The sequence below is a fragment of the Garra rufa genome, chromosome 10, assembly GCF_049309525.1.
Source record: "Garra rufa chromosome 10, GarRuf1.0, whole genome shotgun sequence".
NCBI classification, from domain to species: domain Eukaryota; kingdom Metazoa; phylum Chordata; class Actinopteri; order Cypriniformes; family Cyprinidae; genus Garra; species Garra rufa.
The window spans coordinates 8,730,620-8,751,548 of record NC_133370.1 but is presented as its reverse complement, the minus strand read 5'-3'; the positions used below and the strand labels follow the sequence as shown (position 1 = coordinate 8,751,548).

The 20,929-nt window shown below is 35.6% G+C and overlaps 1 protein-coding gene across 1 annotated transcript in view; it reads left to right on the top strand.

Annotated features, from left to right (window-relative positions):
- The first annotated feature begins 288 nt into the window (after positions 1-288).
- Positions 289-20,929, top strand: part of sema4e (semaphorin 4e) — a 25,256-nt gene continuing 4,615 nt past the window's right edge. The window contains exons 1-13 of the mRNA XM_073848574.1: positions 289-414; positions 12,175-12,458; positions 12,907-13,052; positions 13,166-13,228; positions 14,700-14,798; positions 14,879-14,978; positions 15,276-15,386; positions 16,981-17,132; positions 17,431-17,603; positions 20,074-20,230; positions 20,322-20,544; positions 20,671-20,786; positions 20,829-20,842. Of these exons, the coding sequence (XP_073704675.1) occupies positions 12,344-12,458; positions 12,907-13,052; positions 13,166-13,228; positions 14,700-14,798; positions 14,879-14,978; positions 15,276-15,386; positions 16,981-17,132; positions 17,431-17,603; positions 20,074-20,230; positions 20,322-20,544; positions 20,671-20,786; positions 20,829-20,842 (1,469 nt within the window). The 5' untranslated portion in view covers positions 289-414; positions 12,175-12,343. The remainder of the gene's footprint in view (positions 415-12,174; positions 12,459-12,906; positions 13,053-13,165; positions 13,229-14,699; positions 14,799-14,878; positions 14,979-15,275; positions 15,387-16,980; positions 17,133-17,430; positions 17,604-20,073; positions 20,231-20,321; positions 20,545-20,670; positions 20,787-20,828; positions 20,843-20,929) is intronic.

The following is a 20,929-nucleotide window of genomic DNA, read 5'->3' as shown; positions in this document are numbered from 1 at the left end:
TTGAGATTGAGGAGCTTCTAAAAGCGTGTTTTTCTCTCTCTCTTTCTCTCCAGAAGAAGAATGCCTTTGACTTCACACTGCAGGATCTGTGCAGTTTAATGCTCTCGCGCACAAAGCAGAAGACACCATGAGCTCCATTCACTGCAGAGCCACGACTCGCAACACACCCTGCTGCCTTTGAGACTTAGACCACTTTTGATTTGTTTTGCATTGGAGGACTGGAACTGTGTGTGTGTGTGTGTGTGTGTGTGTGTGTGTGTGTGTGTGTGTGTGTGTGTGTGTGTGTGTGTGTGTGTGTGTGTGTGTGTGTTTGAGCGTGTGTTTGTGCGTGCGTGTGTGTATGCATGCGTGTGTGTCTGAAGAGGAACCACTCATGCGAGCACTGAGAACTGAAGAACTAAATTTGGTTGCATGGTGAGTTGCTGCTGACCCACATTTTTCAGCCATTGCTGCATTTAAAACTTATTTTCAGAGGAATTGAGACCTGTACTGAAATGCTTTCTGTAGAAGCAGCTAATCTTTTTTCCCTTGTGTGAGGTTTACAGAGGCGTTCACTGATTGCACACTGTTCTTTTCCTTTAATGCGTAAGTTTAGCTTGTTGATTTATACATCACTGATTGAAAATTAGATTTTCGTATCGTTTGTGATGTCTTTTAGCTGTCTGATTATGATGCTCATGCTTAAGGTGCTTAACCAGTGTTATTTTAGTATTATATCATTGTTTTTTTATTAGTATTTTGAAGTAGATGTTGTTTTTATTCTTTCAATTGTAATTTTAAGTGAAGCCATTTAAGTAATGTGCTAAATGTGCCATTATTGTTTATTATTATTATTTCTATTTAGCTTCATTTATATTTCCGTTTTAGGTTTAGTAATATTAGTACTTAATTGCGTGTCAACATTTCGTTAAAGTTTTCATTTTTTAAGTTATGATGTTTTTAAATTTAAGTTTGTTTTCCAATATCTAAATTTTATTTTATAGTTTTTGTTAATAATAGCAACATTGTAAATAATACTCCATTACTTAAAATATTACAAGATGTAATAACATGGTGAGTTTTGGGTCCGTGTACCTACGTATAATTGGTTTTCTCGTTTTTGTTTTCAAAACAAACAAACGAATAAATGATTGGTTTATGCAATATTTACATTTTCTCGGGAACACAAAAACGAATTTCATTCATATTTTCAATTTTGTTTTCATTACACGTCGTTCAAATGCAGATATTAAAAAGTCAACAAAACCAAATCGAAAAATTAAAGTTTTTTTGAACAAAGCGCGTTTTAGTACACCGGAAGCTCGCTGCTGCCGCTAAAGGTTTTCACTTGAGACGGGCGTAAACATACGGAGCCCGCTGTGTCACCTGCAGGAGAAAAATAATCAATCCGTGGCGAAGGTTTTGCAATTCGTCCCCTGAGTTTATAAACCGTTTCTGAAAAATTATAGAGTTTGGAGAGGAGAAGGTAAAAAGCAATACAAAACTGTACCGGTTATGTTAATTATTTTGCTTTCAAACTGAATGCAATGTAATATTATATATTTAATAATAACATTAACAGCATGCATCTATCTCTGGGTGAAAAGCTTATAATAAAATCACCAAAATATGTCTTCATAGAATGAATAGTTCGCAAACACATTTCTAGGTTATTTAAAAATAGAACATTCATGAATTATTGTATTAGAAACATTTTACTGTCTTAAGTGCACTCATTTATTAGCCTATAAATTAAAATAATAATAATAATTACTATTAGTAGTAGTATTTTTTATTTTTCACAGTGACGCAAACAGCTTATATACTGTTTCAGCTATTAAAATAGTTCAGCAAAGTGGTTGCTTCATTTCGTTTTTTTATTAAGTTAATTTAGAAAAACGTTTAGAGCATTTTATTGTTCGTTCAATATATATATATATTTTTTAAGTAACGACCAAGCAGCCAGCGGCAGACAGTGAGTTGATCATAGCTTGTGTTTGATCAGTTTTGCCTTCTCAAATCATCACGACTTGCCTACAATAAAATCTATAGGCCTAAAAGTGTTCAAGTATAAAACAATCTTAATTTCAACATTAAACTAATATAAAAGTGTTTATATTCACCGCCTGTGTTTTATCCCATTGGCAAGTAGGCTATTGTAAAATAAATGCTAAAACGCTTGTGTTTTCTGAGTCAGTGTCTCGCAAGGATGAAGTTGCCGATCGCCATTTCCTCTTTGGACGAGCCTTTAGAGAGAAATTAATCTTTACAGACTACATAATGAAATGGTTTTTGTTTTTGATTTGTTCTCTTTCGTTAAGTAATAATTTAAAGCTTTCTATAAATATCTTGTCTGTGAGTTAATTCGCTGAGTTTTGCTGAGAGATGATGGATCATGAGGGATCATGTTTGTTTTCAATGTTTCAAGCACTGTTTGCAACATTTTGTTGATATTGTGAGTGCACACAAATAAAAGTAGACCATTTACAGTTCCGAATAATGTATTACTCGTACCTTTATGAGCAAAAATAACGGAATATTTTAAATTGTATCCACTGCAAAAATGCAAGTGATTGCGCTGGCTCCTCTATGTCCTGCAAAGCGGCTCTCAGCACAAACGATTGCATTTGTGCCTAATACCGCACATTTATATTATTTTAACGTTGAAATTAACATTGTTTTATATTTTAACTCTTTTAGGCCTAGATCTATATTTATTTTAGGCAAGTTGTGATTATCTGAGAAGGCAAAATTGATCAAACACAATATGATCAACTCATTCTCTGCCGCTTGCCGCTTGGTCGTTACTTTAAAAATCAAAAACTTATATTTAACGAACAAAAAAATGCTCCAAATGTTTTTTCTAAATTAACTTAATAAAAACGAAACAAAATATAATCACTTTGCGTTACATACAAAACTGGGCTGCGTTCTCCGATAACGTTGTCTCTTAGCGTGCTACGAAGACTCAAAAGGTACACCTTAACTACAGCTATACCTTTCCTACGTGTGTTCTCCAAACTATACCTTAGGATATTGCTTAAGGTAAACCTTCTTAAGTGCGACCTTAGCAGGTGCTGTCCATGGTGGAGGTGCTGAATAGGTTGATATCGATGCCTCGGTGATCGATTGTGCGCTCTTTCTTTCACAGCGGTATAGGTAAAGTATTGAGAAAACAATGTTTTTTTTTTTAATAAAGAAGCGTTTTAGAAATAGTACAAACTGCATTTATCGGGGCTCAATGAAATATGTACATGCAGAAATACATGTGTATGTGTTTCAACTTATTCTCATCATTTTGCGTACGAATAACACGACTTTGCAATAGCGTGTAATGCATAAGCCAAAGTCCAATTTTGCGTGCATATGATACGCCAATCCTTCCAATTAACTTCAATGGAGAGAGGATGCGTATAAATACCACGCATCATCTTTTATATAGATGATATAAAAGATGATGCGTGGTATTTGTATGCATCCTCTCTCCATTGAAGTTAATGGGAAGGATTGGCGTATCATATGCATGCAAAATTGGACTTTGGCGTATGCATTACACACTATTACTCTCCGCGCACGGCGCCGTCTTTGATTTAAAACAAGTACTCAAGGTCTCGCTGCCATAGCTATAAAGTTTGTGTAAACTCATCTTTCTTTATATAGACTCATAGCCTTTTCTGTCAAATGGTTCGCCCGCTGATGTGCCTCGAGATAGTAATTAAAAAAAGCTAACAACCATGGAAACTTTATTAATGAAAACATACACTTCCATACACTGGCCAGAACTGGTCCCCCGACTGAGCCTGGTTTCTCCCAAGGTTTTTTCTCCATTTCTGTCACCTGTGGAGTTTTGGTTCCTTGCCGCTGTCGCCTCTGGCTTGCTTAGTTGGGGACACTTTCCAGCGATACTGTATACTATTTGAACTGAACTGGATGATGATATCACTGAATTCATTGATGAACTGCCTTTTACTGAAAATTGATTGTTTACAATGATGCGTTACTTACACACTATTGTGCTGTTTAAATACTGTGCAGTTGCTTTGACACAATCTGTATTGTTAAAAGCGCTATATAAATAAAGGTGACTTGACTTGACACTGGGTGTAGGCTATAACAACTTAAGTATTTTATGTGTAAAATTTTAAAGTAAAAAATGCAATTTTAATACTAAATCAGATTTTATATTAAATGTTCATATAAAATTTTCTATTTGTAATTAAACTGCGATGTAAAAAAGCTTTTTGCGTGGTGCCCACTAGCGGTATGAACCGCCAGCAGCGGTAAGGTATAGCTAAGAGCGCTCCAGACCAACCTTACGAACGTATGACTTACAGAAGGTATACTTAACTAAGAAGGTTTCGGAAAACACATATTAACGATAAGGTACTTCTTAAGGTACAACTTAAGAACGACGTAGCGTTAAGGTGGTTTCGGAGAACCCAGCCCTGGACTATTTTAATAGCTGAAACAGTAGTATACGCTGTTTTGTGAGAAGAGGGGGAAAAGACGGGTTTGGTCGGATTGGGGCCCATATTACTGAATTCTGATAAACTCGGGCCAGCATCTAGGGCCTATAGATTTGAGGCCTGTGCAGGGTTCTTATGTCTGTGACAGCAATGCTCACCGTAAATAATACTAATAATTGTAATTATTATTTTAATTTGTAGACTAAAAAAATGGAGACATTAAGACAGTAAACTGTTTATTATAATGAATGCTTTATTTTTAAATAACCTTTTACAGCTTTGGAAATTATACTCATTCTTAACACGTAGACGAATTTTGGCGATTTTATTATAAGCTTTTCACCCAGAGTTAGATGCATGCTTCACTGTTAATGTTATTATTAATTAAGGCCTCTTATTACATTGCATTCAGTTTGAGAGCAAAGGAATGACAACATAACCTGTAAATTATTTGTTTTGTATTGCTTTTTACCTTCTCTCCAAACGTTTTTTTTTTACAAAATTCAGGCGATTTTATATTTTGAAAAATAAGGCAAAGCCGTTTGAAGCCGCTCTTCAATTATTATTTTATTTTGGTGCGTTAAAGTAGCATGATTCGCACTTACAAAATAGTCCTCTTTTTAGCGTTTATTTTACATTAATCATCATTAGGATAAAACACAGATGTGGTGTTTTAGCAGCTATTCTATTGGTTATTAATGTAAAATAAACGCTAAAAACATTGTTTTGTCAGTTGCATGGTCTCATATAGCCTACTATGAAAAATAAAGTTTAATAAAGGCAATACAATGCATCCAGCACCTATAAACAGGTAGCCTTATTGAATCTGGGGGCGGGGCCACAAATTCCGTGAGTACAGTTTACAAACCCGTGGGAACTGATTGCGAAAGCGTGCGCACAGATTATGAATTTGTGGGTACGGATTCAAAATCCGAGGGAACGGTTTACAAAATCTGAGCTCCAGGATTGTCAATCCGTGGGCACGATTTATTAAACCGAGGGAACAGTTTAAGAATTCGTGAGTACGGTTTATAAACTGAGGGGACGAATTGCAAAACCGTCGCCATGGATTGATTATTTTTCTCCTGCAGGTGACACAGCGGGCTCCGTATGTTTACGTTTATGTTTTATGTCTCTAGTGAAAACCTTCAGCGGCAGCAGCGAGCTTCCGGTGTACTAAAACGCGCTTTGTTCAAAAAAACTTTAATTTTTCGATTTGGTTTTGTTGACTTTTTAATATCTGCATTTGAACGACATGTAATGAAAACAAAATAGAAAATATGAATGAAATTCGTTTTTGTGTTCCGGAGAAAATGTAAATATTGCATAAACCAATCATTTATTCGTTTGTTTGTTTTGAAAACAAAAACGAGAAAACCAATTATACGTAGGTACACGGACCGTTTTGCCAAGTTTGTTTACATTCTTTTCATAAAGAAGTTTTAATTCAGCTTCTTAATGATCAGAATGTGGAAAACTATCGTAAAATAATGATACAAACTTTCTAATATCCCAATTTAAAACGCAGAATCAACCGCATATATTTTTAGCTTGATTCCCAAAAAGTGTAAACATAGTAGGTCTGTGACACTATCAAAGCATTGCAGCATTGTCTCAACCAATAGTGTATGTTTGGGGCGTGACTTTTTGTTTATTCAACCAATGGCAGAGACAGAGAAATTCAGGGAAAATTCAGTTTGAAAATAATGGCTGAAAATATTGATTATGTATTTTTATAGGCATCTCATAAGTTCTTATCACCCTGGTTCCTTTAACAAAAAGCCAAAAGAATTTTGGATTATTTCAGAAAATAAGCTTTGTGACCAACAATAGTTTATGATTCTTAAACATTTGTTTTTTATCAGGACGGTTTTCACAAATAAATACAACTTTTACCACCAAACCTAAATAAAGTGAGTATAAGTAAAAAGCTTAAGTTTTACAATAAGTTGTAAAGTTTGAGCTAGAATAGTATAGTAAACACACTGTACACATGGCTGTAATGGATTAGTGAGTGGATTAGGGAGTAGATGAGTAGTAAACTGTTTGACATGACAAATATGATAAACATGATAAATAATCTCTGTAGTCCAGTTTAGCCACTTGTCAGCAGACGCCTTTGTCAAGACTCATTGAGGCTTAATATAAAATCACATTACTGATGTATTTTGTCATGGAATGTGAAATATCATCAGCTTATGTTATTTAAGGCATTTGACAAAAAAAAAAAAAAAAACTTTTGAGTTGGTTAATGGAACCAGAGGTTAAAAAAAAAAATCAAATTCCAAGATTTTAGGAAAAATTTCTGAATAAAGATTCAGAATAAACCATTAGCCCACTATTCTTTCTATTTATGGTATTTCTAGTAAGCTATTAAAAGTCCTTTATATAAATCCTTTTGTGAGTGGCTCAAAAATCACATTTTAGCTTGTCAAAGTGATAAAACATTGAGATATAGAGTGCTGGAGATAACCCATTATACAAGTAACATGAGTTACGTAGTCAGATTACTTTTTTTCAAGTAACTTAACACATTACTTTTGAATTTACAAGAAAATATCTGAGTTACTTCCATTTATTGATTTAAAGCTCTCCTGTCAATGTTGAGAGAAATCGAAAGTAAGAAACCAGTCTTAAGTAGCACGGATATATTTGTAGCAATAGCCAAAAATACATTGTACGGGTCAAAATGATAATGATTTTTCTTTTATGCTCAAAAAATTTGGATATTAAGTAAAGATCATGTTCCATGAAGATATTTTGTACATTTCCTACTGTAGATATACTGGTCCTTCTCAAAAAATTAGCATATTGTGATAAAGTTCATTATTTTCTGTAATGTACTGATAAACATTAGACTTTCATGTATTTTAGATTCATTACAACATAACTGAAGTAGTTCAAGTCTTTTATTGTTTTAATATTGATGATTTTGGCATACAGCTCATGAAAACCCAAAATTTCTATCTCAAAAAATTAGCATATCATGAAAAGGTTCTCTAAACGAGCCATTAACCTAATCATCTGAATCAGCTAATTAACTCTAAACACCTGCAAAAGATTCCTGAGGCTTTTAAAAACTCCCAGCCTGGTTCATTACTCAAAACCGCGATCATGGGTAAGACTGCCGACCTGACTGCTGTCCAGAAGGCCATCATTGACACCCTCAAGCAAGAGGGTAAGACACAGAAAGATATTTCTGAACGAATAGGCTGTTCCCAGAGTGCTGTATCAAGGCACCTCAGTGGGAAGTCTGTGGGAAGGAAAAAGTGTGGCAGAAAACACTGCACAACGAGAAGAGGTGACCGGACCCTGAGGAAGATTGTGGAGAAGGACCGATTCCAGACCTTGGGGGACCTGCGGAAGCAGTGGACTGAGTCTGGAGTAGAAACATCCCCAGGTCAAGCCACTTTTGAACCAGAAACAGCGGCAGAAGCGCCTGACCTGGGCTACAGAGAAGCAGCACTGGACTGTTGCTCAGTGGTCCAAAGTACTTTTTTCGGATGAAAGCAAATTTTGCATGTCATTCGGAAATCAAGGTGCCAGAGTCTGGAGGAAGACTGGGGAGAGGGAAATGCCAAAATGCCTGAAGTCCAGTGTCAAGTACCCACAGTCAGTGATGGTCTGGGGTGCCATGTCAGCTGCTGGTGTTGGTCCACTGTGTTTTATCAAGGGCAGGGTCAATGCAGCTAGCTATCAGGAGATTTTGGAGCACTTCATGCTTCCATCTGCTGAAAAGCTTTATGGAGATGAAGATTTCATTTTTCAGCACGACCTGGCACCTGCTCACAGTGCCAAAATCACTGGTAAATGGTTTACTGACCATGGTATTACTGTGCTCAATTGGCCTGCCAACTCTCCTGACCTGAACCCCATAGAGAATCTGTGGGATATTGTGAAGAGAAAGTTGAGAGACGCAAGACCCAACACTCTGGATGAGCTTAAGGCCGCTATTGAAGCATCCTGGGCCTCCATAACACCTCAGCAGTGCCACAGGCTGATTGCCTCCATGCCATGCCACATTGAGGCAGTCATTTCTGCAAAAGGATTCCCGACCAAGTATTGAGTGCATAACTGAACATAATTTTTTGAAGGTTGACTTTTTTTGTTTTAAAAACACTTTTCTTTTATTGGTCGGGTGATAGGATTTAGATAGGAATTTTGGGTTTTCATGAGCTGTATGCCAAAATCATCAATATTAAAACAATAAAAGGCTTGAAATACTTCAGTTGTGTGTAATGAATCTAAAATATATGAAAGTCTAATGTTTATCAGTACATTACAGAAAATAATGAACTTTATCACAATATGCTATTTTTTTTGAGAAGGACCAGTATTTTATTAGTAATATGCATAAGAACTTCATTTGGACAACTTCAAAGGCGATTTTCTCAATTTTTTTTTTTTTTTTTTTTTTTGTGCACCCTTAGTGTTCCATGAAGATATTTTGTACATTTCCTACAATAAATATATGAAAAATTTTAAACTTTAAAGGCGATTTTCTCAATATATGTTTTTTCCAAGTAACTAGTAATGCATTACTTTTTTTCATTTACAAGAAAATATCTCAGTTACTTTTTAAAATAAGTAACACCAGTTACTTTGTTTTCCTAATTCCCATTTATTGACTGACAAGTCTACTGTCCCCATGTTGAGAGAAATCAGGAGAAAGTGCAGAGGCGTTGTGTCCGCCAGACTAAATGTAAACATGCATTAATTCATCTCAGAGATTTAGTATTCCTCGAAATTAACCCTAAATGTGATGCAAACCTGCACTTATTAAATATGTTAAATAACACAAATATCCTTTATGTATTTAATCCCATTTTATTAACCAGTATATTTGCTGCTGACCTTCAATGATCTAATGCAACCATATTAATAAGCAAAAATTACTTTAGATAAACTATATATTTTTAAAATGGCTGAAGTGTGTTGAACTTCTTCTAAATTCTACTGTACAGATGTAAATTTACTTTTCCTTGAGCCTAGGGCTTATTCATTTCACTTTTGGTATGAAAGGACTTTTTTATATTAAAAACATACAAGCCTGCTCAGATTTAAAAAGGAACACAAAAGTAACATAATGTAGCACATTACCTTCCATAAAAAGTAACTAAGTAACGTAATTAGTTACTTTTTTTGGGTAGTAACGCAATATTGTAATGCATTACTTTTAAAAGTAACTCCCCCAACACTGATCCTAACAAACCATACATCAATGGAAAGCTTATTTATTCATCTTTTAGTTAATCCATTAATTAATCTCACTCACAAAAAAAGTGAAATGCAACTCAGAATATGATGCAATAATTTAAATAAAACAATACTTTAAATAAAAAGTCCTTTAAGTATTAAATCCCATTTTATTAACCAGTGTCTTTGTCACCTTCGATGATCCATTTCAACCTTACTAAGCACAAATTACTCAAGATAAACAAACATTTGTTCTTTTTTATTACTGAAGAGTATGAAATACTTCTGCATTCTAACAAACAAGCCCTGGACAGATTTATAAGGTAACACAGAAGTAAGGTAACACCTTCCTTTCCATAAATGTGTGTGTGTGTGTGTGTGTGTGTGTGTGTGTGTGTGTGTGTGTGTGTGTGTGTGTGTGTGTGTGTGTGTGTGTGTGTGTGTGTGTGTGTGTGTGTGTGTGTGTGTGTGTGTGTGTGTGTGTGTGTGTGTGTGTGTGTGTGTGTGCATATTGTGATGTTTGAAACCATTGATTAAACCTGAAAATGACTTCCTTATATGGGTATCCCTAAGCATTATATGATTAATTTAAGGGATTAAATAAGATTTGACTCATGTTGTATTTAAAAAAAAAAACTCCCAAAAATGTGTCATAGCAGTGTGTTTGTGGTATTTACAATTGGCCCATATCAGCACTTAGGATGGTAGGAAGTCCCTATGATGATATATATGTAAGCATGTGTGTACATGTGCGTGCCGTGGTGAAATACGAGTGGTTTCTGATTAGATCTACACTCATGCTACAGCTCATCTCTTTTGACATGCCATAATCATGCTCTCAGCAATGTAGTTAATGTATGCCATTGCAAACAGATAGTAAAATGCACCAATAGCACTTGTGTTTCCAGATGTTGAAGGCTTCCAAAGCCCTTGCGTTGATGGTGCATTCACATTGGTTGCAATGCAGTCATAGTGTCAAAATTAGCAGCACTTTCCTAATATGTTATTAGATTCGATAGGACAGGATATGGTTCGGTTAACTGGTTGAAAGCCAAAACTTATGCATTCACATATCCTCTCTCCATTAATGTATTGTATGTTGCAAGCCCTTAATTCTTTGTGCATTTGTCTGGGTTACAACCAAATGGGTAGAGACTTTAGGTGAAACCAAATGTGTAGTGTATTATAGAGGTTTTGAGTTCTGAATAGGGATGTGCATATCGATCCTAAAGTATCGATATATCGATACTGATGCGAGTATCGAAAGTATCGATACTCAAATTGAAAATATCGATACTAAGGTGTGTTTTATTTACCAGTGATTTTGTTTATTTAACAAAAAGCCAGTTTATTTTACAATGTGCATTTAATTGGATGCATAACCTATGTTAGAGAATAACTGTTCACGATAGAACACTTTTCCTACTCATCTGAACGCACGCAAATGATGCAAGACAGAACCAATCAATCACAGAGAGCATTCACTCCCTTTAGACAGTGCATTCAAACAGGGCTGTGTTTCCTAAAAGTATCATAAGAAATCATTGATGCTTTTGGGAACGACAGCCCTGTACAATGCTTATCAGAGGACAGAAAATAAAAAAAATGTTTGAGCTATTTCTCAATAAACAAACTGAAACTGAAGCTTACATGATTTGCATTTCACAAGTGCAATTACATTTCTTTAAATTAACACTTAAAGTTCATTGATCATGTTTTGTAGTAACGTTAATATAAATTATACACTGGCAGAATAAAAATGTTGTATTTTATGTGTGCAACAGCCTGTCACTGGCAGCCCCTTATGAAACCAAGTATTTTCAACTGTAGGTTTTGTAGTTACCACTAAAGTAAACATATTTTAACCACGTGTAGAAAATAAAATTTAATTAGTTGCATATTAAATGTTAAAATGCATTTCAAATATAAAGTGTAAAAGGTTATAAAAAAAAAGGGCATAATTACATATTTTACTCTTATTAATTTAATAAATGTAATAATTTAAAAATTAAGTTTAGAAGTATCATATCGGTATCGATATCGATGATACTGGCCTTAAAAATATCGGTATCGTATCGAAAACAAAATAAGTGGTATCGCCCATCCCTAGTTCTGAAGCAAACACCTACCCAACTCAGGTTACAAAATGATGGTACATTTGTTTTTCCTGTTTCTTCATCATGTGTGTTAGGTAACACCAGCTTTAAGACAATAAATATTTCCTGGGAGTTTTTGAGAAGGACAGATTACTTTTAAAAACTACTCAGATTGCATCTGTGCGTGTCACTTGTGAAAATGTTTCTTAAGGTTTGTACGACATATCTCAGGATGTAGTGGGGTTTTTTGGGGAGGGAACTATTCAGCTTTGTGTCGTTCTGTGGCTCGAAAAGCAAAACCGTGTGTCTCTGTCAAGGTCCTAGAGCAAAGGCTTTCATCCTCCGCATTAGCATCACTATAGCAGTGACAGAAATACTGCTGCCAGCACCCCTGCCTGTTCAAACTCTCTCTCTCTCTCTCTCTCTCTCTCTTTCAGATGGCCTCACAGGGTTCTTTGCTGAAGAGCGTTCTTTGCAGCTAAAGTCATATATCTCAGTATGGAAGCGCTCTGGACTGAATCGAGGGAGAAGGCAAGGATGAGAAAACTCTGACACATGCGGATTTTAGACCAAAATCACTGACTGATTTTTTTACTGGAGAACTGAATGATGTTTCTGCTGGCTGTTCTGTGCGTGTTGTACGTCTGGAGTCCAGTAACGTGGACCGGCGGACTGGGATCGACACCGAATACCATACCTCGGAAAACAGTGCCAATTAAAAGTAAGTTTAATTCATGATAATTAGTTTGGACATCATAATAAAATATCATGTACTTTGGTACTTTCATGTGAAATGTTGTCTTAGAAAATATTTGTGCACCTAAAAAGTTTTTAATTCTGTGAATTAGATACAAAATATGAAAATATTGATAGAAAAAATTGATGTTTGATTTACATATTTATATATCAAAATGCTTTATTTATAAGGTTAGGTGCTTTATAAACCACCCAAGTGTCCAAAAAAGTATTTTTACCAGTGCATGCCAATATTTTCATGGCAATTACACAATTTTTAATTTATTTATTTTTAAATGTTTTTTGATTGCTTAGAGCTCTTGCAGGACCACAATTCTTTCTTCGAACAACGTTTGGTTGTTCTGTGTGTGACGTCTATTTTTGGCAAATGTTACTTACTCCTGTTTTTGCCTGTGGCCTTCATTTGTTGCTAGGTAATGGAGGACGTTTGTTTCGTGAAGAGGGCATTTGGAACTATACCACTATGCTTTTGAGAGAAGATCTCAATATGCTCATCCTGGGTGCCAGGGAAGCCATTTTTGCCCTCGACCTTGATGACATTACAGTCAAGAAGGCCATGGTGAGGTCTTAAATGCATATTTCTTATGCTGCATTTAAATTAGTTTGCAAACTGATTTTTTTTTGTGTTTTGTGTATATAGCAATGATTGCAAGTTGTGTTTATTCTCCACAGGTGAAGTGGCCAGTCACAACTAAGGAGCAAAAAGAGTGTGCCAATAAGGGAAAAGATGCTACGGTAAGTTTTCACATCTTTTGTGATCATTTTAACATGTGACCCTGTACTACAAATCTGGTCAAAAGGGTCATTTTTTTAAAATTGAGACTTATACATTATCATTAGGATATAACAATATTTGTTTGAGATACAACTGTTTGAAATTCTGGAATCTGAGGATGCAAAAAAAAATCGAAATATTGCGAAAATCGCTTTTACAGTTGTCCATATGAAGTTGAAGGATCTGAGGATCCTCGAATGCAAACTGTGTTTTGCTTCAAGAGAGCAACCGTACTTTTGTGTTGTGTTTTACAATGCATATCGCTAATCAAAAAATAAATTTTGATATATACACGGTAGGAAATTTACAAAATATCTTGAGCATGGAGTATGATCTTTACTTGATATCTTAATGATTTTTAGCATAAAAGAAAAATCGATCATTTTGACCTATATAATGTATTTTTGGCTGTTGCTTCAAATTTATACTTGCTACTTAAGACTGGTTTTGTGGTCCAGGGTCACAGATGTGTTAAAAAAAATTATTATCGTTTAATACCTTTTTGTCTTGTCTTGCTTTATTAACAGATATGCATACTTTGAAAACTTAAAGTGTGTTATTTTATTCTGTGTTGGCAGAATGCAGTTTATTAAAGCTTTAAGACCGTCTTTATCTGATAAAATGTTGAAAATCTTAACAAAATGAACTTTTAAATTATGTATTTTTTTAAATAACATATGCACTCTTTTAATTGAATGTCATCTGCATGGATTTGTTGTGCATGATTTTCATATTTGAATTATCAAGGTTTTGAGGAATAGTTCACACAAAAATGTTTATTCTGTCATTAATTACTCACCCTCATGTTGTTCCAAACCAGTAAGACCTTTGTTCATCTTCGGAACACAAATAAGATATTTTTGATGAAATCCGAGAGTTTCCTTCACTCTCGGAGGAGAAGATTTGTTGAATAAAGTCATTATTTATGTTTTCTGTGTGAAGAAAAATAATTCTCATAGCTTGAACCACTGATGTCACATGGACTATTTTAGCGATGTCCTTACTACGTTTTTGTGTCTTGACCGTGGTAGTACCCTTGCTGTCTATGGTGGGCTGGAAAGCTCTCGGATTTCATCTAAAATATCTTAAATTGAGTTATGAAGATGAATGAAGGTCTTACAAGTTTGGAACAACACTGACGACAGAATCTTTTATTTTTGAGTGAACTATCTCTTTAAGACTGTCTAACCCAAGCAACATGCAAGAAAGTGCATCCTCTATGTATTGATGATCAACAGATATCAACAGATATCTATCAAATACTAATTACAAGTCAAAGACCCCAATAAAGATTGTACAAAAATACAGGAAACAGAAGCGCTTAGTTCTGCTCAGTTAGGCGTTGTGGTCAGAAATGAGGTTAGGGTTTTTCACATCATGTCACATCACTTATTAGTTCCTCTTGACTGCATTGTTTGTCTATTTCTTCAGAATGACTGCAAAAATTATATAAGAATTCTTCATAAAAGAAATGATGACAGAATGTATGTTTGCGGAACCAAAGCGTTCATCCCAACATGTGACTATATGGTGAGTCTCATTAAGTATTAATGACTACAAACATAAAATGTGCAGTATATTTATGTATTTGTTACATATTATTCTCTTAGTCCTATGCAGATGGCAATCTGATTTTAGAGGACAAACAAGAAGATGGGAAGGGAAAATGTCCCTTTGATCCTTCTCAGCGATACACATCAGAGATGGTTGGTATGTACTGCCTGTTTATTTATAATGTTTCCAGTTAAAGTTCTATTCGTATAGATAAAGGTGTGGCACTATCAACAATATCGTGGGTTCCAGGGAAAGCAAGAAACAATAAAAATACATGTGTACCTTGCAGTGTCACTATGAATAGGAGCATCTGCCAAATGCATAAATATAAATGTATTGACAGTTATATTGAATCACACTGTTTTAAAAAAATAACAATAACACATAATGGAGTGTTACTGTAGTGCCAATAGTTTTCAACATCATCACTCTTTTGTTTTTTCTCTCTTGCAGATGGAGTATTGTACTCTGCAACTTCATTGAACTTCCGGGGTTCAGAGCCGGTTATGATGCGCAGCTCAGAGGAACCGATACGGACAGAGTTTTCGAGCACCTGGCTCAACGGTGAGATACAATAACGTGACACCTAAAACAAACCTCCAACCACAATATGGTTAAAAACAACCAGAACATGTTAGCAAACTCATTGCAGTACCCTTGCAACAAACCACTACATGTTCTTCAGAAAATGTCAACTATTTTTTCCCAATGTGGCTAAATTTATTTACTTATACTTACATCTCATAACTATTTTTTATTTAAGCTGAGCAATACTAACATACTATTTGTAGCATTCCGATTAAAGGATTAGTTCACTTTCCAGAACAAAAATGTACAGATAATTTACCCCCCCCCCCCGCTCTCATCCAAGATGTTCTTGTTCTTTTTTAATCGTAAAAGTTTTTTTTTTTTTTTTTTTTTGATGAAAACTTTTCAGGATTTCTCTCCATATAGTGGGCTTCTACGGTGCCTTCGAGTTTAAATGCAGCTTCAAGGGCTCTAAATTATCCCAGCCAAGGGAGAAGGGACTTATCTAGTGAACAAACGGTTATTTTCTAAAATAAATGACTATTTATATACTTTTTAACCTGAAATGCTCATCTTGTCTAGCTCCGCGTGTACTTTTGTGTATTCCGATTCAAGACAGTTAGGGTATGTTGAAAAACTCCCGTCTCATTTTCTCCTCCAACTTCAAAATCATCCTACATCACTGTTTAATCTTTATTTATTTATTTATTTATTTAATAAGGGACAGTACATACTATTGAACATTAGAAAATGTAAGTTTGTGGGAGTTAGCCGAAGGCTAACAATCTTTTGATCTTTCCACATTTACTTTTTAAACACTTGGTCTGTACATCTGCAACAATGTAAGACTATTTTAAAGTTGGAGGAGAAAATGAGACGGGAGTTCTTCGACCTACCCTAACCCTGAATGCACAGAGTATACACAGAGCATTTAAGATTAAAAAGTATATAAATTGTAAAAACTTTTAGAAAATAATGGATCTTTTCACTAGATAAAACCCTTCTTCCTCGGCTGGGATTTTTTAGAGCACTTTGAAGATGCATTTAAACTGCAATTTGGAAGTTCAAACTAGTGGCCACCATTAAAGTCCACTATATGAAGAGAAATCCTGAAATGTTTTTCTCCAAAAGAATAATTTCTTTACGACTGAAGAAAGACATGAACATCTTGCATGACAAAAGGGTAAGTAAATTTTCTGGAATATTATATATTTATTTATTTATATTTGTGGAAATGAACCTCTCCTTTAATTTCAGTAATTCAACAGTTGAATATTTTTAACCAGTTGCCATGCAATTTATCATATGTTGCTTGAAAAGAAATTGATTCCAAATTCAATTCACTGACCTGCAATGTAAAAACACTCACATAATGGTGTTACGCCATGTGTATGTAAACCAATGGTTGGGTTGTCATTAAAAACAAGCATATAATATAACACTTTCACTGTGGAGTGAACACTTGTTGGTTCTAGACAGGGTGGTTTACACAGTAGTTTGCTGATAACAGTCATTTACAGAGAATGGTGCGAAAACACCAAAAAAACTGCGGTGGCTGTGTTGTTAAAAAATGCCTTAACACTGAGAGGAAGATGATAGTAACTAAGAAATGTTTTATTTGTCATTTTAGAACCAAATTTTATCCACATGGCCCACATACGAGAGGGAGAATCGAACCCTGAGGGTGACGATGACAAGATCTATCTGTTCTTCAGTGAGACAGCGGTGGAATATGACTCGTACACCAAGGTGGATGTCTCTCGAGTAGCTCGCGTATGCAAGGTAAACTCCCTAGTACAGGGCTGCTCAACCCTGCTCCTGGAGATCTACCTACCTGCAGACTTTTGTTCCAGCCCTGCTCCAACACAGCTGTCTGTAATTATCAAGTCCTACTTAAGAGGTTAATTAGCTGGTTCAGGTGTATTTGTTTAGGGTTGGAGCTGAACTCTGTAGGATAGTAGATCTCCAGGAACAGGGTTGAGCACCCCTGCCCTAGTACATGTATAAGTCATATTGTGAAACATTAAAGCCTTTTCATGTCTTTATTACATCTTTGCAAAATGTCATTTTTTCCTCTCAGGGAGACTTGGGTGGGCAGAGGACGCTGCAAAGGAAGTGGACATCATTTCTAAAAGCGAGGCTCGACTGTCCTGTTCCAATTAACAACGTGCATCTACTGGTCCAGGATGTTTTTCACTCGTGCCCCAGTGACTGGACCACCTGCATGTTTTATGCTGTCTTTACCCCACAGTTGTAAGTCTGAGATTTTTGATTTTGTTAAACTTTGAAAACAAAGCCTTCTTAAGCATCTTGGTTACTTACTGCCTCAAATAAGCCTTATGTTCTCCCAATGAACTTAAAAGGATAGTTCACCCAAAAATGAAACTTTCCCCCCAGTGCATCCAAGATGTAGGTGACTTTGTTTCTTCAGTTGAACACAAACAAAGATTTTTAACTCAAACCGTTGTAGTCTGTCAGGCATATAATGGCAGTCAATGGGACCCACGGCTTTGAGAGTCATAAACATACACAGATAATACCTAATTAAACCCTAGGGCTGTTGACGATATATTTAGGTCTTAACACACAAAGCAATTGGTTTATGCAAGAAACTGAACAGTATTTATATAATTGTTTTTACCTCTGATCCACTGCAATGTCTAACTGTCCTGAGCGCATTCACAACAGCCAGCGCGTGATACGTCAACATGCTCTGGCATAGTAGACGCATACGTGGAAGCAATCTGATACTACTCAAAATAGTAATTACTTGTGCTTATCCTGATTGTTGCAACCGATTAAAAACTAAAAGATTACATTTGCTTGCTCAAACTCATCCGGGAGTGTTGACTTTTTTTACTGACTCCCAACTTTTGAGCCTGATCGACTGAAGTTATGCTTGCTTGCTCTTTGTCACGCATCGGCTGTTATGAACCTGCTCAGGACAGTTGGACATTGTGGTGGATCAGAGGTAAAAAATGATATAAATACTGTTCAGTTTCTTGCACAGACCACTTTTTCCGTGCGTGTGTTAAGACCTCAATGTATCGTCACAAGCCACAGGGTTTAATTTGGTTTTGTCTGTGTATGTTTTTTTGACCCTCAAAGCCATGGTTCCCATTGACTGCCATTATATGACTGACAGACTGCAACGGTTTGAGTTAAAAACCTTCAATTGTGTTCTACTGAAGAAACAAAGTCACCTACATCTTGAATGCCCAGGGGGTAAGCAGATAAACATCAAATTGAAATTTTTGGGTGAACTATCCCTTTAAAGAATGTTGTCAAGTCACCTTTACATATATACAGTGGAGATCAAAATTAGAGAAAAATGTATAAAAACTTGATTGTTTCTGAAATATTGTTAATCTTCATTGCTTAAAAATTTAATGAATATTAGCTGTAGGTGTACCATTGTTATACTAACATGTTTGACAAAATATTCAAGGCATTTCAACAAAAGCCTTAAAAAGTAGAGAACAGCAACAACTGTAGCCAAAAGAAGATGACATCTACAATTTTAGAGAGTTACAGCTGTCAATTAGTAGGAAGTGAAGAGCTTGCTCAGAATGACTTCAGCGCATTTGCGGCCACAGGACATCACTAGTTTCTCACACTATGCTTTGACGCAGAACAACTGTTTCCCATCAGACCCAAATACATTTGACTCACTGTCATCACTAAAGTAAACTTTGAACCAGTTCTCCACTCTCCACACAACATGCTCCTCAGCAAATGTCACATTAGGCTTTCGATTTTTTTTCTGCTGATGAGAGGCTTGGTCACTGCAAGTGCACTTTTAGTCCGACATCTTTTATACATGCCAACACAAATTGTTACTCTGTTCAGCAGTGAACTGGCAAGCAATTCCAGCTGCAGTGTTAAACCCATTCCCCATTGAGAGTCTCTGCATTATACGGTCTTCTTGTGACCAGCCTTTTTGAGGGACTTGAATGAATTAATGTCATTGTAAACCTGCAATATTCAAGAAATGACAGATTTGGAACAAACAACTTCTCCTAAAATGGCTGAAAGGGTCATCACTTTGGCCTTCTGGACAACCTGCTGTCCAGAGTTTCAGTCACCTTAAGCAGCCAGATATCTTGCAATCTCAGTGAAAACTAGAGAAATGCTGCTAGTTAAATAGGGTATGCCAAATAATTAAGGAAATTAGCACCAGGTGCCAGATTATCACCAATAATTTGGAGGTATCTGTAAGTGTTTTTTGATCTTATTTCTTTTTCAAATATCTCATTTAAGTTTTTATACTGTGCTTCAGAATACAGTTAATGTATGAAATATGCCTAAAAACACCTCTTCTACTTCTGTTAGAATAACCTAAAATAGGATTAAGCAGTGACCTTGAAATTTAGGAAATTATAGGTTGTTCTCTAATTTTAATTTCCACTGAACACATATATATATACCGCTTTATGCTATACAGATTGTTTCAAAGCAGCTTCACAGACAGAAATAAACAGGAAAGTAGCAGAATCTATAATACAAACTTCTCAGATATAAAGCAGCTGTAAAGCAGCTTTAAACAGACAGTGTCATTATTGAAGTCAAGTTGATTCATTGTTGATTCAGTTTAGTTACTGTGTGAAGTTCATAAATTATAAAATGAGTCCATAAACGATAATACGACAATAGTGTCATTATTCACCTGAAGACTTAATTTCACAAAATTCATTAATTATGAAATGTTGTATCTGATCAACAGAGACTCCTCTCAATACTCCGCAGTATGTGCATACAAAATCGAAGACATCAAGACTGTGTTTTCAAAGGGCAAGTTTAAGGCTCCTGTTACAGTAGAGACATCATTTGTGAAGTGGGTGATGTACTCAGGCGAAATCCCAGATCCCCGACCCGGAGCAGTGAGTCTTCTGTTCAGTAACTCTGTTAAGCACTCGTTCAATAATATTGGTTGCCAGAGTTCACTAACTTTTACTTTGTTTTCAATTACAGTGCATTGATAATCATGCCAGAGAACTGCATTTCACCAAATCTCTGGAGCTGCCAGACAAAACCTTGCAGTTTGTTAAAGAAAAGCCTCTGATGGACCAGGCCGTCAAGGCCAGTGGAGACAAACCCCTGCTGGTCAAAAAAGGTCCTGCTTTCACTAGAATTGTGGTGGCCACAACGACGGCCTTGGACGGGACCAGCCATCAAGTCATGTTCATTGGCACAAGTAAAGATTATAATATATAATATAACATAATATAATATAATATAATATAATGTAATATAATATAATATAATATTTTAGCTGTGCAAGTGTGTTTAACCCAAGTTGTTGTCTTCTGTTATGCATCAGAGAGTGGTTCAGTGCTGAAAGCTGTGAATTATGATGGCGAGATGGTCATTATGGAAGAGATTCAGCTATTTGAGTCCTCACAGCCTGTGAAGATACTGCGACTTTCCAACACCAAGGTAATAAGCAATTGCATTGATTGATGTTTATTGCTCACTTAGCGATATCATGAGCTGTGTGTGTCTGTTTCATTTCAGCAAAGCTAATTTTATACCTGTACCTCAACTGGTAAATGCTAACAACAAGAAATCTAAGATAAAAT